At 38.9% G+C, this 22,724-nt stretch overlaps 1 protein-coding gene across 4 annotated transcripts in view; it reads left to right on the forward strand.

Annotated features, from left to right (window-relative positions):
* HDAC11 (histone deacetylase 11) overlaps positions 1 to 22,724 on the forward strand; it is a 106,637-nt gene that overhangs the window by 18,186 nt on the left and 65,727 nt on the right. For 3 of the 4 annotated variants that reach the window (XM_067543800.1, XM_067543802.1, XM_067543799.1), the window contains 2 exons: positions 16,782 to 16,930; positions 21,149 to 21,249. In XM_067543800.1, coding sequence (XP_067399901.1) covers positions 16,782 to 16,930; positions 21,149 to 21,249 — 250 coding nt within the window. Of the gene's footprint in view, positions 1 to 9,866; positions 9,929 to 16,781; positions 16,931 to 21,148; positions 21,250 to 22,724 lie in introns of those variants that run through there. The other variant, XM_067543801.1, reaches the window with a different exon arrangement.

The raw sequence follows: 22,724 nt of genomic DNA on the forward strand, positions 1-22,724 counted from the left end.
CTCTTGGGTGTATCTCATGTAACTTGTAGCAATCACACAAGAACAGTCCTGTCTATTCCAGCCAAAGACTGCAAGCAGGACCTCAAAACCTCATGGTCAGTAGTATCAAAGTCCACTTATAAAAAAGCTGCTTAGTCCTATTCAAGAATGCAATTCTGAAATATTCTTAAGGAGTTCCACTTTTTCCCCATGATGGGCATGGTCCTCAGGGTCTTTAATAAGTACTGAAACTCTATATTATCCTCATACAATAGCAGGCCCATGAAAGAAATTCTGTACAAAACACTGCCCTTCCTAGAAAGTTTGGTGTAATAGCTGCAACCATGTTAGCATGGTTCAATAATATTGCAGTTTGGTTGGACATGAGGCAATGAATGTTTGTCTCAAATGTCAACTTTACCTCTCAGTCATACCTTTGCCACCTTGATAGTTTAATGAGCTAACCTATGAAGCTATAATTGGAGCAGTTACTTAGCAGAGCTGGTTTTAAGGAGTCATAGACTGCACTGGCTACCTATTTGTTTTGAGGTTCAAACCCAAGAGTTGATATTAGTCTATAATGCCTCATATGAATTAAGTTCTAACTACCTGAGAGCTCATCTCTCTTCAAGCTGTGCCATGGCAGGTAAGATCAGCTGAGATGTTCAAGCTACCAGTCCTTAGATTAAAATGTCTGTGGGATGCTGGTTAAGAAATTCAACTGGAAGGTCCTTGACTCAGGAATTAATTTCCTTTACTGGTCTGAAACACTCAAGAGTGTGTTGACTTTTAACATATGGTGCGAACCCCATCTGTTTACACAGGATTTTGCCAAATGGAATGTGATCTATTGCAGTAAAATCATGGGCTAGTTTATTTATGTTAACTGCTCAAAGAAATGTTGTCATTGTTTCTGCATTAATAGCTATATATCTCCATAAGATATTATGAAGGGTGTATTTTTATAAATCTAAAAATAAGTACATAACAAAATATTAAATAAATGGTTAATGGATTTGAAAATATATCATGTGTCTACTTTGTGTGGTTGTTGGTTTTCATCAGCACCTCATATTCTTTCCTGAACCACTTATTTCTCTTATTTCAGTTGCAAATATTATCTGAGCTGTTGGTAGCAGAAAATTCATGCACTTCGGTATTCCTTTGGTATTGGGTTTTGACTTCTTAACTCAGTAAAATAATTGCTGTGTATAATTCCGCCTTATACTTTACCACCATATATCCTTGATATGTTGCTTCTACATTTCAGATAGGATTCCTGCATTGATTTGAAATGTATTAGCCATATCCTCCCCAACATAAGCCTGTGTCCTCAAATTACTTACAGTCATATTTTAAGGGATGTAGTATCCCTTCTAGAGAATGTTGTACTGTAAAGAAATGTTATGTGTACATAGAAGTATTTCCAGTGGTTCATGTTAATCTGTTTCTCAGAAAAATTTTGGGCTGAACATTTGAATCTCTTTCCCCACAGTTTGATACAATGGGGGTTCTACTATACCACTTCTTGATGATGTTGGAAGTTCACTGTAAAAGTCTTATTTCCCAAAGGTTTGATCAAAAGGCACCATATGTTATTTCCATCTGAATAGAAAATGCATCTGAAGGTAAATGGAAAAAGGGAATTCTGGAATATAGAATTTAATCCTTCTTTCTTAGATTAAGAAACAGTATTCCTTTTTGAATATTTTACCAAAATTTTACCACATTTTCAATACTGGTGTATACCAATCACCTGAGTTTTAATATATAGACGTAATTGGAAGTAACAGGGAGCCATTTTACATAGGAGACAAAAGTTGTATTTTACGTAATTGATCAGCTTTTTCTTACCTTGTATTGTATGCTTTATAAAGGAATTGCATAGCTTACCATTAGGAAAGGCACTATGAGCTAAGAGTGAAGCAAATTTCAGTTTATTTGAGTGTGTATTATTGTTTGCATCTTCTAATGTCTGTGAAAATTATAAAAACCTTACACACTGTAGATGATGACTTTCATTCTGATGAATACCAAAGTGCTGTACAGACTGCAGTATCCCACTGTGATTGTACTGACTTTCCCTTAGAAACATATATACATTTCTAAATAGGTTTGACAATGTATATCTATATGAAGACAAATCAGAGGTCACACACGTGAGTATATGTGTATTTTGTCTTATTAAACTCATTCCATTTCCCTCTTTTGTATACCTCCACACCAGTAAATAGCTAGTCAACTTGTAAAGTGACTTGCAAATTAACACTGGATTTGAAAACTCTTGCTCATTGGGAAAGAATTTCATTCATTCTCAGCTAGAAGCAATTTTAGCTGTTTCGCTTTCAACAAACAGAGATTTACAGTGTAAGGTAGTAAATCAAATTTTATGTCTCTGTCTTCATCAGATAGTCTGAGGGCCTTTAGTGGAGACTTAACATTAGGTAATCTAAAATGGGTATAGTTCTATTTTAGATAAACCATAGCTGAGATTTGTATAGTCTAAATTTTGTTGAAATAGTCTACATCTCCTATTCTTCTTTTGAAAACTGCACTTAACCAGAAGGCATAAAATGATATTTAGTGCTATCAGGCTGTATTGTTTTTAAAATTAAGAATTTCAGGCTAAATGAATTTTAACAAGGGAGGAGGACTTAGGCTACTTGTAAGCAAAGATGAGAGTGTGAGGAGAGTAATGACGTCTTTGAGAAGCATCCAAACTGCATTTCCAGCAGCTGTGAGCAATACTAAGGTATGAAATCTACAGCAGCTTCTGAGCTATATAAAACACAGACCTTTTTCTGCCCTGCCGGATTATAGAAATCAAGAATTTGACATTTTCTACGCACCATGGAAATAGGTTTCTGATCTCAATCATGTCACCACATAATGGATAAAAGCTTTCAGGATCAAAGAGATTAAAGTAGCATGGGTTTCAAAGATGTTTTTCCCTAAATGCATTAATTAAAGTTTCTTTGGAGATTCATGTAATGAGGTGCTATGAAAAAGCTTTACAGGAAAAAAAAGTCATATTGTAATTTAAAACCCATTACTTTCTTCATGTTGCCTTAAAAGCTATTTTATCCCTTATATTACCTATAGCATGTTTCTTTACAGCAGTTTCATCTCTTTTATACCTAGTTCTCCCTATGAATAATCTGATACCAGCATCTAGACTCATGATAATTTCACAATAAATTCCCTTTGAGAGAGCTCAAGGATACATACCTCATGAGCCTGTGAAAGTTTTTTACACCTCACAATTCAAAATAAAAAATTGGGCCATTGCCAGTGCTCCATGCAAAGATCTGCAGAGTGCCCTCCTCTGTGTCCATAGGAAAGGGAATGAATGAGGCTTCACAGCTAACTAGACCCCCTTCCTGTATAAAGGAGATCTGCAGGTTTCATATGCATGATAAAGTCTATTGAAAGCACTCCATTTCCTAATTTTTGTACTGCAGTCTGGTAGTGTTTGTGACAGATATGGCAATTTCCTGCAATATCCTGGACGAACCTTACTGAATTATGTTTATGTATCTTAGGAGTTCATTTATTAAAAAGGGACATGTTTATGCATTGTGGAATTGTATGTAACTTTTTTAAGGGGAAGACATGACTAATGTAAACCCTAGGAAGCATTATCAACTCTTCAATAACACTTCTTAAGTGTTATATTAGGACTCTTTTAAACAATGGGCTAGACAATAATGAACTTTTGGTTGAGTGGGTTTCCTAGGGAATGCAAATTTCCATTTGTGGACCCAACTTTTAGAGAAGCTGTGCTGTGAGGAGAAACCCATTGTCTATGATTTATCTATTCCTAGATCAAAGATCCAGGCTGTATAAAAGAGAGACTAAACTTCTCAGAGTGTTCTTGTTCTAAGCAAAAGGTATTACGAACTTATAACCAAGAAAAACACTTACATGTAGTTGCAAGGACTGTTCACCAGTCAGAGTTCTTGTTAGAGTTGGAGTGATCTCTCTAGTAAGCTTATTAGCATGCTTGTAGATTCCTTTATTGTTTTTAGTATGCTCTCTCTGTAATGTATTTACCTTTAGAATAAATGTGCTTTCCTAAGGGCTGTGTTGTAACTTAACAGTGGGTAATTATGCTGTTTTTAGCCTCAGAGGAGAAGTCAAAGCAGGCCTGCCTTACTGGGGAATTCAGTGTAGACAGGGAATTGTGCATCCTGGAATTACCCTGGACAGGAAGGAGAGAAATGGGTGTCTCTCCTCCACAGTAGAGGTGACAGTTGGGGAGCTGGAAGCTTCAGAGTAGATGCCCTTGCTGGACCATGGAGGAGGCATTCAGGTACAATTACTCTGAACTGTGACAGTGTTATCTAGTGTTTAGAGAATGAAATAGGAAGCCATGCCTCCTGGGATCTATTCCTGGATCTGCCACAGACATGCTTGCTGTGTGACTTCGATAACACTCTTGACTACTCTCTGACTTGGTTTTCTCATATAAAATGAGTATTTCAGTGCTTACTGAGCTGTGCTATGCGTTTTGGTGGCTATATGTAAAGTGTGAGATCCTTGGGTGCTATATCCACTAAGTGTTATTAATCCAAGGATCATTTCTGACAGTGGATTCCTAATGCAGGCATGTAATTTGGAAGTGACAGGCAAGCCATTTACTCTAATTCTAAAAGGCATAAGCACCAAGAACAACAGTTTCATATTTTCACTGTCACTAAGCTGAAGGCTGAACTGATGGGAGGCCATGGTGTGAATGAGAAAGACTTGGAAAAATAAAGGTGAGGAAAAAATCTAAAGAAATTAGGGCAGATGCAGGAAGTTTTTTGTGTTGTGTATAAATTTGGGAGACATGCAGACTAACAGAATTTAGGCAAATATTCCAGCTGGAGAAGAGATAATGGGTGAAAATAATGTATGTAATTGCAATAATTCTTAATTTGACACTGCTATGAGATTGCCCAGTTGCTCCCGAATATGTTTGTGGGCTGTTGGAAAAGAGACACAGAAGAATAATTTTAGCAAAGATTAGTGCTTACTAAATACATAGTTCCAAATGTCAGGAGGACATAGAATTTGCCATAAGAGGTCAGACCATGGTCTCAGACAATTGCCTGGATGTTTCAGAAGAAGTTGAAACTCCTCTGAATGCACCTAGCTGATAGTGCAATGTTAGAACTGAAAATCCAGAGATCCACACTTTAAAACTATGGGAGTTTGAGAGGCTGATGAAGATTCACAGAACTCATTTTGCTTTCAAAAGCATGTTGTCTCCCAAGAATGATTTAATAATGATAATGTTGGAGGACCAAAATCTAAGTAGTACTTATATATATCACTATATCCCGTTATAATATGGAGGTCGGCTGGATAGAATTAGTGGATTTGATATTGGCAGAGCCATCCTTATATTTTTGGGAGGTCATAACTCATGCTATCTTGTACAATGCATAATCTCAGTCATTTTCTCTCTCTGCAGGAGCAAGAATATTGTTCTTGATGGTATTTCAGATTATAGGCTCTGATCATGCAAGTGAATCTGTGCAAATAGACCCCTCTGCTTATACAAAGCCCCTTGAAGTAAATAGATGAAGTCAGGACCTATAATCTGAAATGACTTTGATGGGGTTCACACAGCTGTGTGCCTGCACTAGCACTGCTAGGGTCATAAGTGAGCAAAATAATTCCTCTCTGGCAGTGAGACGTTCTTTCTAATGTGCTTTTTGTGGTTTACAGTATGAAATGAGTGATTTGCTGCAAGACTGGCTTGAAAGCATGTTAAACTGACCAAACCTTGAGAGCAGACAGGCTGATGGTTATTGATGGCAACAGTGTAAGTGCTTTCAAGTACACTGTAATTAATGAAGTCCTTTACTATGTTTTGCTAGTGTGATCCAAAACTATTCAACTTGTACAGTGTACAGAAGCAGAATATACGGGAAATGTTTCCTTTGTCTTTGGGTGGTAGAGACATCAATTTGACAAATTACATCACAATACTGTACAAGTTGGGCTGCAATCCATCTATGTACTTATTTTTATCAAGTATGTGGCACACTCCTGCCTGATGGATTCCAAAGTGCTTTACAGACAGTAGTGATGTTATTCTTGATGTATCTATTTCTAAGTAAATCCAGTTCTCCCATGAGACAAGAGACCTAGATTATGTTCCCAGTTTACCTTCCTTTGTAGTTTCCCAATTCACTTGTCTTCAAGTCTGTTTAGAGAAGAATATTGAAGTATAGAGGAAATCCAAAAGTCCATTGTTTGTGATTCTTGCATAGTCCTTTTCCTATGGATAAATGTTTGGGCTACTTACAACAGGAAGTTAGTGCCTTCATACATGAAAAGAACAGACAATTTAGGCCCCAATCCCGCAAACACTTACACATGTGATTATTATACTACTATGAGTTGTTCCATTGACTTCAATGGGGCTACTCATGGTTGTAAAGTTAACATGTGCTTAAGTTTTTGAGGCCTTAGATTGTAAGCTCTTTGGAGCAAGGACCATATTTTTGTTGTTTGCTTGTACAGTGCCATGAATGGGACTCCCAGGCACTACTGCAATACAACATTACAAAATTCCTAAAGTACAAATACTACTGAAATGTAGAAAAAGAATTATAAACTTTACTGCAAAACTTCGTAACTGGAGAGTTTATTAAACAGTAAAGTCTCTTTCAAGGTTAGTGTATTTATTGATCACCTCTCATACCTTGGCTGAAACTAAAAAGAACCAACTTCCAGCAAGCATGAACAGTTATTAAATTGCATCTTCATGGAGGGTTCTATTCTTAGGGTGGTTCAAAAGAGACCCCTCTCCCTCTTCCAAGATCCCTATGCAATGTTAGAAATGCCACTATTAATACAAGAGATAGGCCAAAAGAAGAGGAAAATGTTGCCAAGACCTCTCTGTTATCAGCTCTGCTGGTGGATAATCCTAGGGATTTAAAAAAAAAAAAAAAAAAAAAAAAAATTCTATGCAAACCACTTTGGAGCAGAGCAGAAGGAAAAATTAAAACAAAACTAATACATTTCTTAGCTAAGCAGAATTTGTGGAAATATTCCTTCACCGGGTAACTTCTGGAAACTAAGTAAACTTTCAGCTTTGAGAAGCATGGAAGCTGTCTGGGTAAAGCTGTAGTTCAGACGAAAATGATTAATAGCAAACAGTATATGGAAAAAACATACATAATTCAATAAATAAAGAAATAAGCCTGAGAGTAACTTTGTTCTTAATTTAATTTTGAAAGCTAATTTATATGAAAATAGAACAGTTAATTAATTACATCTGTAGCCAACAAAACAAATAACACTCAAACCGTAATTATCACTTGACATTAAACAGTCAGTAATAAGAAATAAAAAGAGATGAATGAACTAATGCACATGCCTCAGAACTAATGTTCTGAGGCATGTGCATAAGAAGCCAGCATAAAAAGAAATGTTAATTAAAATATAATGTTAAAAGGATAAAATGTTTTCAGGGGAGAATGGTCTCCTTCTACTAAATAAATACCAAGGTGACATCCAGGCATCTGTCAAAACTAAATATCAAGTTACAGCCAACGTATTTTAAAGTGGGAGGCATTATTATTTCTCTTCCACCAAGATGATAAATCTGTACTTTAATTATTTGATTTGATGGATATTGTTGCCATAGTTAGACTATGGTTCATAGCTGTATTACTGATTAGCTGTGCTTTAAAAGAACAAATTTGTTATGTGTATGTTTAGGAAGAGTTAACCAAGCACTCTTAAAATTTGTTTGGGTTTTTTGTTTACACTAAAGTTATTTTTTTCCTCTCGTGTATGAGATAGCTCTGAAATTAGAAATGGCCTGAATTTTCCAGGGGGTCTCAACCTAACATAAATGGGCACCTCAGGCATGCATGCAAATTAATAAGATGGGTCTGGGGGCAAGAGCAGACAATTGGTCATCAGGCTCATACAGTGAAATCCTGGAATTTCTGAAACCCACTCCTGAAACCCACTGAATTAAATAGGATCAGGATTTTCCCCTTGGTTTCTATCTCTGGATCTGCTACTGATGTGCTGTGTGATCTTTGGCAAGTCATTTACTTTCTGTCTCTCACTTTCCCCGTTTTTGAAATGGGCATCATATTTATCTGCCTAACAAAATAAATAAACTGAAGCACTTGGAGATCCTCAGATGAAAACTGCCATTGAAAAATCAGTGAAGGATTAAACCTTTATTTGGCATCAAAAATACACAGTAGGTAGTTGACATGCTTATGAAAATCCTAATATGGTTTTACTTCTCATGGCATTAAATCAATTACTTTTATTCTGTGATCTTTTATAGTTTTCTTAATGCAGTTCACAGTGTAACCTTTCATCTTCAATTGATCTTTCATAATTCTTGTGTGCCACTAGAAGTCCTGTACAGATTCTCAAGCGTAAGAGAACCTTAAAAAAAATTAACCAAAGATATTCACTATTGAAGTCCCACTGTGTGACAGCCTCAGTACTGTCTCTATTGCTTGTAATTTTATACTGGCTGGTGGAAAAAAGCACTACTGCTTTTTGCTGGCTGAATTATAAGTGCTTGTATTCACATACATGATTGCTTCTCCTTTGACTACTTGGCTCACAATGGATATTGGCCACCATAGCCATTAACATATTTTCCCTTTAATTTAAAGCAATAAAACACACATCACAGAACACCCATGTAGAAGTCATTCACAAAATAGTTTGTTTTTAATAAAAATAAAGAATCGTTCTTATCCCACTTTTATACATTGTGATAGCTAATCCACGTTAGCAACTGAAATGATTCACTGTGCAAAGCATATCTCACAATAGAGGCTTGAGGTCTATCCCTATTGTTGACAGAAGTTAGAGCACATCCAGACTTGTATTACAAAATCATGATGCATTTAGGAATATATAGCATTTGTCATGCTGCACTTTACAGCCGGTATATCAGATCAAGTCCCCTGTGTCTAGCAGTAGCCAGTAATGAAATGTGCAATAGCCTGTACTGCTAGGTGCTGACTGTGGAGTTCAATTTGTAGTTGCTCCTCTTCACTTATTGTTCTAAAGTACTTCACAAACCACATACACTGTATAGCAATTATTTGACCTACCAATGAAATGGCAGCTATCTAACATCTCAAGCAACCTACACAATTTAGCACAGAAAAAAGAAGGGGCAATTTAGGTAGCAGAATGTAATAATCCGTGTTGTAATTTGGCCAAGAGCTGTAATACCCACAAGTGGTGAGGAGCTCTGTGTTACAGCTCACCTGCAGGACAGGGCCACAGATTCAGTAATAACTCAAGGTGACATCCACTGAATTGCCAACAGGAAGCATTTAAGTATTTCCTGGAAGTCATCCATCCAAGTACAGAGCAGCAAAGTCCAACCCTCGTGTGTAGACTGACAGGGACGCCCAGCATAACTTCTGCTAGCTCTGTGAGACCCTTTCCAGCTGTACCTGCTTGCAGGCCCCTTTCAGCTCTTGGACACTCAGCCCTGGCGCTGGGGTTACACAGAGTAAAAGGTGGGTGAAGGGGGCCGTGCCGGCCTGCAGAGGCAGAGCTACTTGTTGTCCCCATGAAATTGGCAAGGTATCCCCCCCCCCCCCGGCAAGGGAAGGAAAGGAAACCCCCGGCGGGTTCCAGGTGCTGCTCTTTGCTCGGAGCTGTGGTGTCCGGCGGGGGCGGGAGGGCAGCAGAGCAGATGATGCTTGTGCGAACTCTTCTGGGCTCTGGGGGCAAGAGACTCTTTACGCCTCCCCGCTCCCCTTTTCCACCTCCTTCCCCCCCGATGATGACCCCCCGCCCCCCCTCCTTGCCCAACCTGCGGCCCTTCTCCCCGCCTTCTCCGGGCCGGCCTCGCGAGTCTCCTCCTCCTGCCCGCGCTGTGGGGTGGGGCGGCGGCGCTGCCCCTCCCGCTGCTGCGGAACGCTGGGCTGGCGGAAGCGGCCGGGCCGGGGATGTGAGTAGCCAACGCGAGCCCGGGCCTTGTCAGGCAGGCGGGGCCTGGCCTAGCCTGGCCTCTCCCGGGTGGGCAGGGGCCTCTCTCCCAGGTCGGAGACGGTAGTTCTAACCCCCAGCCCCGGGAGTGAGCAGACGCTAGGCGGGGGTGGGGGCTGCGGCTGCGTTTCCAGGCCTGGTAGCACGGCCCAGCTCGCCTGGAGGCCTCCTCAGTGCCCCCCGGCCTCTGTCACCGCCCCGCCCCGCCCGCAGGTGAGGCAGACTGGGAGTCCATCCCGGCCGGGCAGGCACCGGCCTGCTTCGACCTGGGGGGCGCGGAGCCTGGCGCGACCGTGGGCAGCGGGATTTGAACCAGCGCAGAAGGAGACAGGGAGCGCCCGCCTCCTGCCCTGCCCCCTTATCCACCCTGCCCTGCCCCGCCGCTCCCCCCTCGCCTGCCCCAGGGGGACCCTCCCTTGCTGCTCCTGCACCAGCCTTTCACCCCTGGACCACGACAGGCATCTTCCTGCTGCGACACCTGTCGCTTTAGATTCTCTATTTCCCCTCCAAAGTCAGTTTCCTTCACTTGTTCAGTATCAGCCTCCCTTTTCTGACCTGCTTCCCTGTAGCGCCACCGTCGGTACCAGTCTCCAGCACAGCTCTTGGTAGCAGACAGAGCCTTTTTACCTTGCTCTGCTTCGTTTGCTGGCAATCTAGTATCATAACTTGTCTGACCATCCATCTTTCCTCCCATCTCATCATTTCTTTTTCCCTTAACTGTTATTCTTGGCACTATTTAAATGCATGTAGTCAACGTGAAATCTGTTCAGTTTAAAATGAGTTAATAGTAGTTTCAGATGCTACACCTGTTTCTAAGGAGCTGTCCATAAATTAGAGAATACATTTTTGGGTGATTTTCAAGACCCACTCAACCACCCTTTGTAATACTGTAACAAATAGGCAAAATTAAGGACCCACCCACTTCCTACTGCTTTAAGTAATTTATTGACAACCCCAGAGTATCCTTAACAATTTTTGTGGTTTTACAGCAGGTCACCATTTTTAATTGTGACTTGAAATCAACAAACAGGAAAGTTTGGTTTATATAATTGATTTTAATCCTGCTTTCCATTTGTATTACTTATTTTCCTGAAGAAAGGTTGATTCTCATTGGTCAGTAACCATTAAAACAAGTTGATTTAGCCTTTACACTAAATTTGATACTTCATTTTCCTAACTAAGAGGATATGCTGTATCTGTACACATTATTTAGGCAATTTATATAGCTTAACATACCTTTATTCAGCTTCTTAATTTTTACCTTTTTTTACATTAGAAAATGACGAATGACACATTTATCATTTATTAGATTAATTTGTTACTTGTGATAGGTGCCAAGCTGCAGTTGGATGGAAATTGGAATACAATTAAAAAAGCACAAACCAGCATTTTAAAATTGTTTTTTTTATTAAATAAACAAAACTACCTTACTTTTTTTTTATGTATCCAAAATATTTAAGTTAGCAAAACATGTTTTGAATTAAAAACAAATAGATTTATTAAACAAAGGTATTATCATAATTAGTAAATTGAACTGTTTGACTAGTTCTAAATTCTTAGACTCAGTGACCAGAAACAATCTCATCCCCTCACATCTTGTTTTTATTCAGAGATTGGAAAAGGAAAACAAACTTTCTTGCTTTTTCTGCTCCCAGGTGGTTTCTTAACTTTGAATGAATTACTGTAGTCTTTGAACTAAACTAGTTGAATATACTGGAAAGAAAAATATATTCTCTCTACCCTTTCAGAAGAGGCTACTGCTGTCCAAAGCTAGTTAGCACTTCAACACACTTTGGCTTCAGATGCTTAGCTATTTAACATTACTATTTTCTTTATTTAATGTAAATTATTTTAATAGAATATAGTAAGTTTAGGCCTTAACATTAGATTGTCATAATTTTAAATTTAATTTTAAATGCTTTTCTTTTTAATAATAAACATTTAATTTAAATAAAAAAATCCATTTTTAAAAAATTGACTTTCATGAATTACAACCATATTTTCCTGTGATTTTTGTTTTTTTGTTTTTGTTTGTTTAATTTCTCTCCATTGGTGTGTGAAAAATAACCCACATAGACAAAAGGGAAAACAGATTATAAAAAAGTGATGTCCAATTCTGGAAAGAACCCACCTCCCCAATAATTTTTCCTATTATCTCTAGGAATCATAGGTATTAATTTTAACTATAATAGGTAACATATTTTTAGATTGAGGTATGATTTAAAAAAATGTTGTTCCTTTAATTCTGAAAGAGGTACAGTTTGTATGAAAGACAATAGAACAACCATGAGGTGACACTGTAGTCCTGACTCAGGCAGAATTTCTAACGATGTCTGTGGAAGTTTTATGTGAATCAAGACTGCAGTTTGGACCATAAACTTCCCCTGTGTTTTGTATTTTCATAGAGTTTTCGGTTTGTTTGCGCATCTTTCCTTACTTATATACCTCGTGTAGGGACAGTACATTTTGATTTGTATTTAGAAACAAAACTTTGAAACTTGAGCACAATAATTCAAAATAAAATTTAGATTGTCAAGTAAAAAATTGGACCTATGTTTTAAAATTAAAAATGGGTTAGAGTGTAATCAACTTGGAAAAGGGTGGAGCAGGTAGAAATGGAACTCAGTTTTGCCAATAATTGAATTTATTGCTGGAATGAGTTAATATATATAATCATTGCATCTTCTTTGTGTGTTTTGACTTACTTCTTCATTCAGGTGCTTGGACCTAAGATATGGAGACTTTCTCCTCCCTATTGCATAGAAGTAGCAAAAAATGAGAGCTCCCTGAACGAAGAAGGGGAAATAGCTTCTTTTTTGGCATAAGTATTGATAGGGATGCAGTGTTTGTATGAAATTTAGTTTAATTATAACCAAAAGATTTCAGCACTTGGAGGAGTTCAATCAAGATTCACTGTCTGGCTATGCTGGAAGGACAGAGGCACACTGGATGTAGTTTAATTAGGCTTGCAACTTTATTCTTAAATGTCTGGGAGAACCTGACAGATAAAAGCGTACAGTGCAAATAATTCCATAATTTCTATATATACCAGGGGACTTCTGTCAGACCTCCCTCTTATCCATCCTGGTCCCCAGCCAGCTCTCCTCAAATGGGAGTTAAGGGGGGACTATAAAACAAGGAGGGTTGGCTTCCTGCCATTCCACTCATAGAATCATAGAAAGATTAGGGTTGGAAGGGACCTCAGGAGGTCATCTAGTCCAACCTCCTGCTCAAAGCAGGACCAACTCCAACTAAATCATCCCAGCCAGGGCTTTGTCAAGCTGCATCTTAAAAACCTCTAAGGATGAAGATTCCACCACCTCCCTAGGTAACCCCTTCCAGTGCTTCACCACCCTCCTAGTGAGAAGGTTCTTCCTAATATCCAGCCTAGACCTCCTCCACTGCAACTTGAGACCATTTCTTTTAGTTCTGCCATCTACTACCATTGAAAACAGCCTAGTTCCATCCTCCCTGGACCCCCCTTTTAGGTAGTTAAAGGCTGCTATCAAATCCCCCTCATTCTTTTCTTCTGCAGACTAAACAAGCCTAGTTCCCTCAGCCTCTCCTCATAAGTCATGTGCTCCAGCCCCCTAATCATTTTTGTTACCCTCCACTGGAAGCTTTCTGATTTTTTCCACATCCTTTCTGTAGTGGGAGGAGGGGGGGCCAAAACTGGACACAGTACTCCAAATGAGGCCTTACCAGTGCCGAACAGAGGGGAATAATCACTTCCTTCCAGCTGCTGGCAATGCTCCTACTAATGCAACTCGAAATGCCATTAGCCTTCTTGGCGATAAGGCCACACTTGACTCATATCCAACTTCTTGTCCATTATAATCCCAGGTCCTTTTATGCAGAACTGCTGCCTAGCCAGTCAGTCCCCAGTCTGTAGCAGTGCATGGGATTTTCCCGTCCTAAGTGCAGTATTCTGCACTTATCCTTGTTGAACCTCATCAGATTTCTTTTGGCCCAATCCTCTAATTTATCTAGGTCACTCTGTATCCTATCCCTGCCCTCCAACGTATCTACCACTCCCCCCATCTTAATGTCATCTGCAAATCGCTGAGGGTGCAATCCACCCATCCTCTAGATCATTAATGAAGATGTTGAACAAAACCAGCCCCAGCACCGACCCCTGGGGTACTCTGCTTGTTATCAGTTGCCAACTAGACATTGAGTCGTTGATCACTGCCCGTACATCTAGCCAGGTTTCTATCCACCTTATAGTCAATTCATCGAACTGATACTTCATTAACTTGCTGATCAGAATACTATGGGAGACTGTATCAAAAGCTTTGCTAAAGTCAAGGTATATCACATCCACTGCTTTCCCCACATCCACAATCAGTTATCTCATCATTGAAGGCAATCAGGTTGGTCAGACATGACTTGCCCTTGATGAATTCATGCAGACTGTTTCTGATAACCATCCTCTCTTCCAAGTGCCTCAAAATGGATTCCTTGAGGACTTGCTCCATGATTTTTGTGGGGACTGAGGTGAGGCTGACCATTCTGTAGTTCCCCGGATCCTCCTCCTCCCCTTTTTTGAAGATCGGCACTATATTTGCCTTTTGCCAATCATCCGGGACCTCCCCCAATCACCACGAGTTTTCAAAGATAATGGCCAATGGCTCTGCAATCACATCTGCCAATTCCTTCAGCACCCTTGGATGCATTGCATCCGACTCCAGGGGCTTATGCATGTCCAGCCTTTCTAAATAGTCCTAAACCTGTTCTTTCAGCACTGAGGGCTGCTTACCTCCTCCCCATTCTGTGCTGCCCAGTGCAGTAGTCTGGGAGCTGACCTTGTCTATGAAGACAGAGGCAAAAAAAGCACTGAGTATTTCAGTTTTTTCCACATCATCTGTCACTAGGTTGTCTCCCCCATTTTGTAAGGAGCCCACATTTTCCCTGACCTTCTTCTTGTTACTAACATACCTGTAGAAACCCTTCTTGTTATCCTGCACTTCCCTTACTAGCTGTAATTCCACTTGTGATTGGCCTTCCTGATTTCACTCTTGCATGCTCGAGCAGTATTTTTATACTCCTCCCTAGTCATCTGACCAAGTTTTCACTTCTTGTAAGCTTCCTTTTTGTGTTTAAGCTCATGGAAGACTTCTTTGTTAAGCCAAGCTAGTCGTCTGCCATATTTGCTATTCTTTCTGCACATTGGGATGGTTTGTTCCTGCGCCCTGGGTAAAGTTTCCCTGAACCCCCTCTGTTTGCCCCTTTAAATAATATCTCCTATAAAGCCTTTACGGATCCATTTTATCTGATCACTGTATCCGTTCTCTGCAGAGTACCTGCACTGGACAGCTCCCCCTTGTTTACATAATTGGTTGTGACATCATATCCTGACTCCTGTTTCACATTTGCCCCATCTAAGCTCGCTGAACCCACCGTGGGGAAGGTGAAAAACCCCCCACTTTGCCTTGGCCAATCTGGTGGTGAGCGAAGAATTCCGTCCCAACCCCCTGAGATAGGAACAATTAGTGCAATGTCCACAGCAGATCCTGATGAAACCTGGTATTTCACAATATCCAGGGGTGGTAGGGTGGGTGCTGGTTCGGTTGGGCCAGGTAAAAGAGGACTTTTACTACACTGGCATGGACTGATCTATAGTTCCCTCTTTCTTCTGCTCACCTGGAAGAGGAGGGAGGGAAATGGGTCAACATCCCCATACTGACTTGGTCTGCAGCTGCAGCAGAAAGTCACTCCCTGGTTCTCTAATTCTTAAAAGGGACACACATCTTTTGCACTAGAGGAGGTTTTGCAACTAATTAGTAAATTAAGTAGTAATAAGTCACCAGGAGAAGGTGGTATTCACCTGGGAGTTCTGAAGGAACTAAAATATGAAATTGCAGAGCTATTAACTGTGGTATGTAACCTATTGCTTAAATCAGCTTTTGTACCAGATGACTGGAGGATAGGTAATGTGATGCCAATTTTTAATAAAGGCTCCAGAGACAATCCTGGCAATTACATGCTGGTAAACCTAACTTCAGTACCAGGCAAATTGGTTGAAATTATAGTAGAGAACAGAATTATCAGACACATAGATGAACGCGATTTGTTGGTGAAGAGTCGACATGGCTTTTGTAAAGTGCAATCATGCCTCACTGATCTATTAGAATTCTCTGAGGGGATCAACAAACATGGACAAGGATGATCCAGTGGATATAGTGTACTTGGACTTTCAGAAAGTCTTTGACAAGGTCCTCACAAAAGACTCTTAAGCGAAGTAAGGAATCATAGGATAAGAGGGAAAATCCTCTCCTGGATCAGTAACTGGTTAAAAGACAGCAAACAAAGGATAGGAATAGATGTTCAGTTTTCAGAATGGAGAGAGAGAAATAGCGCTGTCCCCAGAGATCTGTACTGGAACCAGTGCTGTTCAACCTATTCATAAATTATCTAAAAAAAGGGGCAAACAGTGAGGTGGCAAAGTTTGCAGATGATACAAAATTACTCAAGAAAGTTAAGACCACATCTGACTGCAAAGAGTTACACAGAGAGTTCACAAAACTGGTTGACTGGGCAACAAAATGGCAGATGAAATTTAGTGTTGATAAATGCAAAGTAATGCACATTGGAAAACATAATCCCATCTATACATATAAAATGATGATGGCATTGGCCACAGTCAGAAGACAAGGTCCTGGGCTAGAAGGACCATTGGTCTGACCCAGTGTGGCCTTTCTTATGTTCTCAACAAGCCAGACAATGGCCCCCACCACTTAATGTGAAGTGAGATCATTAGATTTTTCCTTATCAATCATTAGGAATAGTGATTGTTCTATATTTTTTCCCTTAAGGCCTCACAGAACTGAGCTGTATCATGATGTCCCACCAACATGTTGGCCTATTGTATATTCTCCAGACTACAACATCACATTTATGGGACTGGAGAAGCTACATCCGTTTGATGCAGGGAAATGGGGGAAAGTAATCAGTTTCTTGAAAGGTAAAATAATGACAAGGTTACACTTATTATCCAACTCTTGTTTAAGTGGTGTTAAACTGACATTTGTGCAAAGAAATGGAACAGATGTAGTAATTGCATGAAGGCTTTATAAACATTAACTATAGTTATTGCTAATATAGACATTAACTGCTCTACAATACTGTCTTACTTGTTTTTATTTTTTGAGCAAATCATCCCTTTTATTAAATTTATCACCTTTTGTAATACTTTACTATATATGAAACCACAAGTTTAAATCTCAGCAAGTTTAACTTAGCCTAACTTAACATTTCATATGTAAATTGAGTTCCATGCATTTTACACATTGTTGAGGGTCTTGCAAATTGGAACTTAAAAACTGAGCTTCTGTCTGATCTGGATGGAAATTAAAGAAACCACAGCAGTTCTCTTTAAAGCATGGGTTTGCTCCACTGTCCTTGGCACTTTCTTCCACACCAATGTTTTGCAAAGCATTTTCCACTCCAGTTATGGCTGCATTTCAGTGATGCTGGGTATATAAAATGAAAATCATGTAATGCTTGTCAGTTTCACTCTGCCATTGAGTTTGAAAAAACAGCAGGAAAAGTAAGTAGTTGGTTAATTACATTCTGGCCCACTGCTTAGCAAAACTATGAGCAACAGCAAAAGTACTGGAACTGTGTGTATAAAGACTCATGAAGGCAGCAATGCGTTAGTAGGTTACTTTCAAATTGTAAGAGCTAAAAACATCTTTAATGAAAGCTTGAATGCTGCAGAAATTGGTTGCTTAGCATGCAAAATTTGAATCACTGCAGAAAGTTCCCTACTTTTCACTAACAAATGATCAAGTTAATTTTTCAAACTCTGCCAAAGAACTTCACAAACTAGATGTGGTAGAGATGATGCCAAACTCATGCCAATAAAACATTCATAACAAACCATATGAAGTATTCTATTTGTGCTACATATTTTAAGGAGAAACTTAACTTATAATTTTTTGAGGATCTTAAACTTGTTTGTTTTCACATTGTATCACCTGATAAGTTAGTACTATGACTCTAACTGTTGGAGTCTAACAATGGGACTTTTGTGCTTGTGCTAATTCAGGTGTAGGAGGCAAAGACCTTATGTTTTTAGAGTACATAGCATCTTATTGGTACTCAGTAAATTATTTATCCTCAGAATAGATGTAATACAGGATGAAAAAATGCAAGTATATCAGCTCTGCTCCATCCACATCTGTTGGGAGTTCAATCTCTATATCCATTTAATTTGTAGTCTCTCTAAGACTACTATAAAGAAGGTGAAATTAATGCCAGTTGACATATATATTCTGGTGTACTATAACAACTGGACTGAGACTGCCTTTTGGCATATATTCTCAAACACTTGTCAGACACAAATGACCTCTATCCACAACAGACCACTTTGCCAACTGACTGTTCTGAATTTTTAAACCACAATGATGCAATGAACATTTTGAAATGTAATGTCCTTAGTGTTCATTGTGGTTACAAAGTGATTACTAAATGTTTTCTATCAGTACAGATTACAAGGCGATGAGAGGTGAAGCAAAATTAATAAAAGGTCTTTATGCACTGGAAGGAGATGCAGTTTTGTAGTTCCGATTACTACTTTATTTTAAGGCTGAAATTAAAACTGCATTCCGGCTCCAATTCTGATTAAATGAAAGGGAAAAAAAACCCCACCTTTGTACACATTATGATCCTTGTAAACATGTAAAATACTTGACTTCCAAGAGGAAGCACTGTGCTATGACTGAATAAGTTGGAGCATTTGGGTTGTTAAAATCTCACTTTGGAAAAGTATAGTAGAAGAGAGAACATTCCACTTTGACTCTTAAAACTAAAAAAGTTGTAATGACTATCTTGCTGCATTAAATTATATATGGTGTGAATCTGACTTACTCTTGAGATTGCCGATGGAACCTAATATATTACAAATTAAGTAGCAAATCACATTTCAGGAAGAAGGAGACTAACTATGACTTATATATATCTATCCCTTACCTATCTCATAATATTGTTGTGATAATTAATGTTTGTAAAGTGCTTTGAGATAATCTGATAGAGGCATAAAGATTAGTGTGCTGAGAGGCACTAACATTGCTGTTTACACAGATGAAGAGTTCTATGCAGAAATGCTGTTGGGCATTTCAAATAGACTGAGCTTACTTGGCTAGGTCAAAAATCCCTGTGCTTTCACCACATCCAAGCCAGTGGCCAATGCAGAGCAATACCTATTCCATTGACATTGCCACATATTCACTCCTCCATCAATAGATCAACTCTACCTCTGCACACCAATTAAATTCTTCCCCTCTTCCATCTGGGGTGTGCATATACATGCACATTAAATACATTCTGATATTCACACCAGTTAATGAATTCTGGTATCTTTCCCAGACCCCCTCCTTAATCAATGAATCTTGGCTTCCATCCCCTCCATCTCCCAATTAATGAACACTGGCTCCTTCTGCCTTTGTTGAGGTTGCTGCCCTTCTGGATGCACAGGTGTTTCTTCCAACTTCTCTTCTCCATGTTGGACAACTCTGCTCTACACTCTCCAATTCCTCAAGGAAAAACTGGTGGTCCCAGGCACTTTTCTCCTTTCTCCCATTTCGTAGAAGAGAGGGGACACTCTATGCTCTGCATCCCCTGACTGGAAAACTATTAGAGGCATTTGGGCTACTCTATTCACTGTTTTCCCTTAGAAAACAATTAGTGGCACTCTCTTCTTATGCTTACTTCTCCCTTCTTCAGGGAAAAAATTGTTGCCTCTTTGACCCCACTCACCTAGAAAAAAATTCTACATAAGCTAGGTGAATGGGAAGGTTGGTTTTTTCAAGCCTTGGTCAGTAGGAACACAAAAGTTCTACTGATACAGACTTTGTTGCAGATATTGTTTTACACCATGCCCATGGAAACACAATCTATCAAATTACATTCTTTCTACAGCTCCATTAACAAGGCTTTTCACGAAGTGTAGTTGCTCAGCAGACACCTACTCTGGTACTATATGAAATAAACAATTATAGAGACAAGGTGGATGAGGTAATTTATTGGAACAACCTCTGTTGGTGAGAGAGACAAGCTTTTGAGCTTACACAGAGCTCTTCTTCAGGTCTGGGAAGAGCTCTGTGTAAACTTGAAAGCTTATCTCTCTCATCAGCAAAAGTTTGTCCAATAAAAGATATTACCTCACCCACCTCGTCTCTTTAATATCCTGGGACCAAAGCGGCATCAGCAACAGTGCATAAACAATTATGTGATGATCACTGATGTTAAATACTTTTAACTGTTGATCTCCATAAATAAAGCATGCATAACTGTTCTCCACCATGTACATTGTTTAGTCATCCCTGATGCACTGAAATGAAGTTTGGTATACCATCCAGCAAATGTGTCCACATATGTCCCTGGTTGTGCTAAAAGTATCATATGTACATCCATATATAGACATCTTGCGGGTGATATTTAGGAAAGCAATAGTTTGTACTGGTAAAGCTTAATTTTATATAAGCTATCTATGGGTCACCAAATATGGAGAGCAAGTAATAATTGCTTCCAGGCTTCTGCAAATTAAATATCAATAGGGGTTTGACAATGTTAAATATACCTATTAAGCCTAAATGTTCACTTATTATCAGAACTCCCTAAGTAATTATTATTCTCTGAATTTTGGCATTTCTTGCTCTGATGGTTTAGTGAATTAAATGCCAGTGCTTGACTGTGGAATGTGCAGTAAAATATATTAAAGAATCAAGGTGAATAATTGATGTTACGAGAACCAGGGTTTTCAAATTGTATCCGTGTTTAAACTGTGAGGGCCCTTTGGATATTTATTCTTATGTTTAGCCTCATCTGTCTTCTATTCTAAAACCTTCACTGCCTACCTTTCCTTTCCAGTTTAAACAAAGAAATTATCACTTTGAAATTATAAAGTGGCCTATAAACATTATTAAATTCTGATAATTATTTTTGTTTTTCCCATAAACAATTTTTGTTATATTAATTTATGATTAATAACTTGTGTAGAGTGTGTGTTTGAAGCATTTATTAGCACTTATTTTGAATAAAAAATTAAGTTTCAATGTAATGCAAAATAGGAGCTCCAACACCTACAAGCCAGTTTCTAAAATTGTAGAGAGAAAAATTGGAAAGCTAAACAATGCTGAATAACAATTTTTCTTTCTCCTTTTTTCCCCTGCTGTTTCAGAAGAAAAACTAATTGCAGATGACTTGATTGTACAGGCACGAGAAGCTACTGAAGAAGATCTGTTGGTTGTCCACACAAGACGCTACCTGAATAAATTAAAGGTACTGTACCCTCTGGTTATCTTTGAAAGAAACTTTTTGGAATTTACTTCAAGCACTAGATGTCCTGCCACTTGCATAAAGTTGTTTCCCTCTTCCTTATCAATGCCAATTATTAATGAACCAGCAAATTCTAGTCCAGCAGTTTACCAGAGCGAAATTCTGGATTTTCCCTCTAACGTTTTAACAGTTTTTCAGAGTTACTGTTTCAGAGTCAGACCTCTGTTTGTTACAGTGCACAACATTTAAAAGTTCAATGGTAATTGTTGAAGTTGGTACTGGAAGTCAAGTCTCTTTACATCAGCAGAGTTGACAAGCTGTCAATAACCTTAAGAGTATGTTGGCTATAGACTAGGGCTGCGCCTATGCCCTGAGGTGAAGGGTCACTGAGCTATGGTTTCACTAAGACTGTATCCTACAATATTTTCCTTTCTTTCCTAGCAGTAAGTGACAACATAAATGAGATATAAACATAATCTAGACTAGAATATTTCTGTTCTGTATTTGGGGGAAAAACAGATGATATATGTAGTCTCATCATATAGTGATAACATTCTTTCTATTCCACTTGTAACTCTGGAGGGTGTTAAACAGATGCTATTAAAGCTTGACATTTTGAAATCAACAGGTCCAGATATTTGCATCTGAGAGTTTTAAAAGAGCTGTCTTTGGAGCTCACTGGACCATTAATGTTGACCTTCAATAAGTCTTGGAGCAATGGGGAAGTTCCAGAAGACTGGAAGAAAGCCTAGGTTGTGCCATTTTTTAAAAGGGTAATTATAGGCCTATCGGCCTGACATCCATCCCTAGCAAAACAATGGCACGGCTGATACGGGACATGATTTCTGAAGTATTAAAGGAGGGTACTGTGATTAGTGCAAGCCAATATTAATTAAATCCTGTCAAGCTAAATTGATTTCTTTTTTGATGAGATTACAAATTTTGTTGATAAAAGTAATAGTGTTGATGTAATATACTTAGACTTCTCTAAGTTGTTCAACTTGGTACTGCACAACATTTTGATTAAAAATCTAGAACAATATAAAATTAAAATGGTACACATCAAATGAATTAAAAACTAGCTAACGGATAGGACTCAGAATATAATTGCAAACAGGGAGTTTTCATGAAGCAGCTGTGTTTCCACTGGGATCCAACAGAGATTGCATTTTTATCATTGACCAGGAAAGAAGCATAAAATCATCACCAATAAAGTTTGCAGATGACCCAAAATTGGGAGAGTGGTAAATAATGAAGAAGACAGATCACTGATTCAGTGTGATCTGGATCACTTGGTAAACTGGGTGCAAGCAAACAATATGCATTTTAATATGGCTAAATGTATATGTCTAGGAACAAAGAATGTAACCCATGCTTATAGGATGAGGGATTCTATCCTGGGAACCAGTGACTCTGAAAAAGATTTGGGGGTCATGGTGGATAATCAAGTGAACATGAACTCCCAGTGTGATGCTGTG

Source organism: Emydura macquarii, unplaced genomic scaffold (assembly GCF_026122565.2).
Source record: "Emydura macquarii macquarii isolate MOO-44397 ecotype Brisbane River unplaced genomic scaffold, CSIRO-AGI_Emac_v2 contig_968, whole genome shotgun sequence".
Taxonomy (NCBI): Eukaryota; Metazoa; Chordata; order Testudines; family Chelidae; genus Emydura; species Emydura macquarii.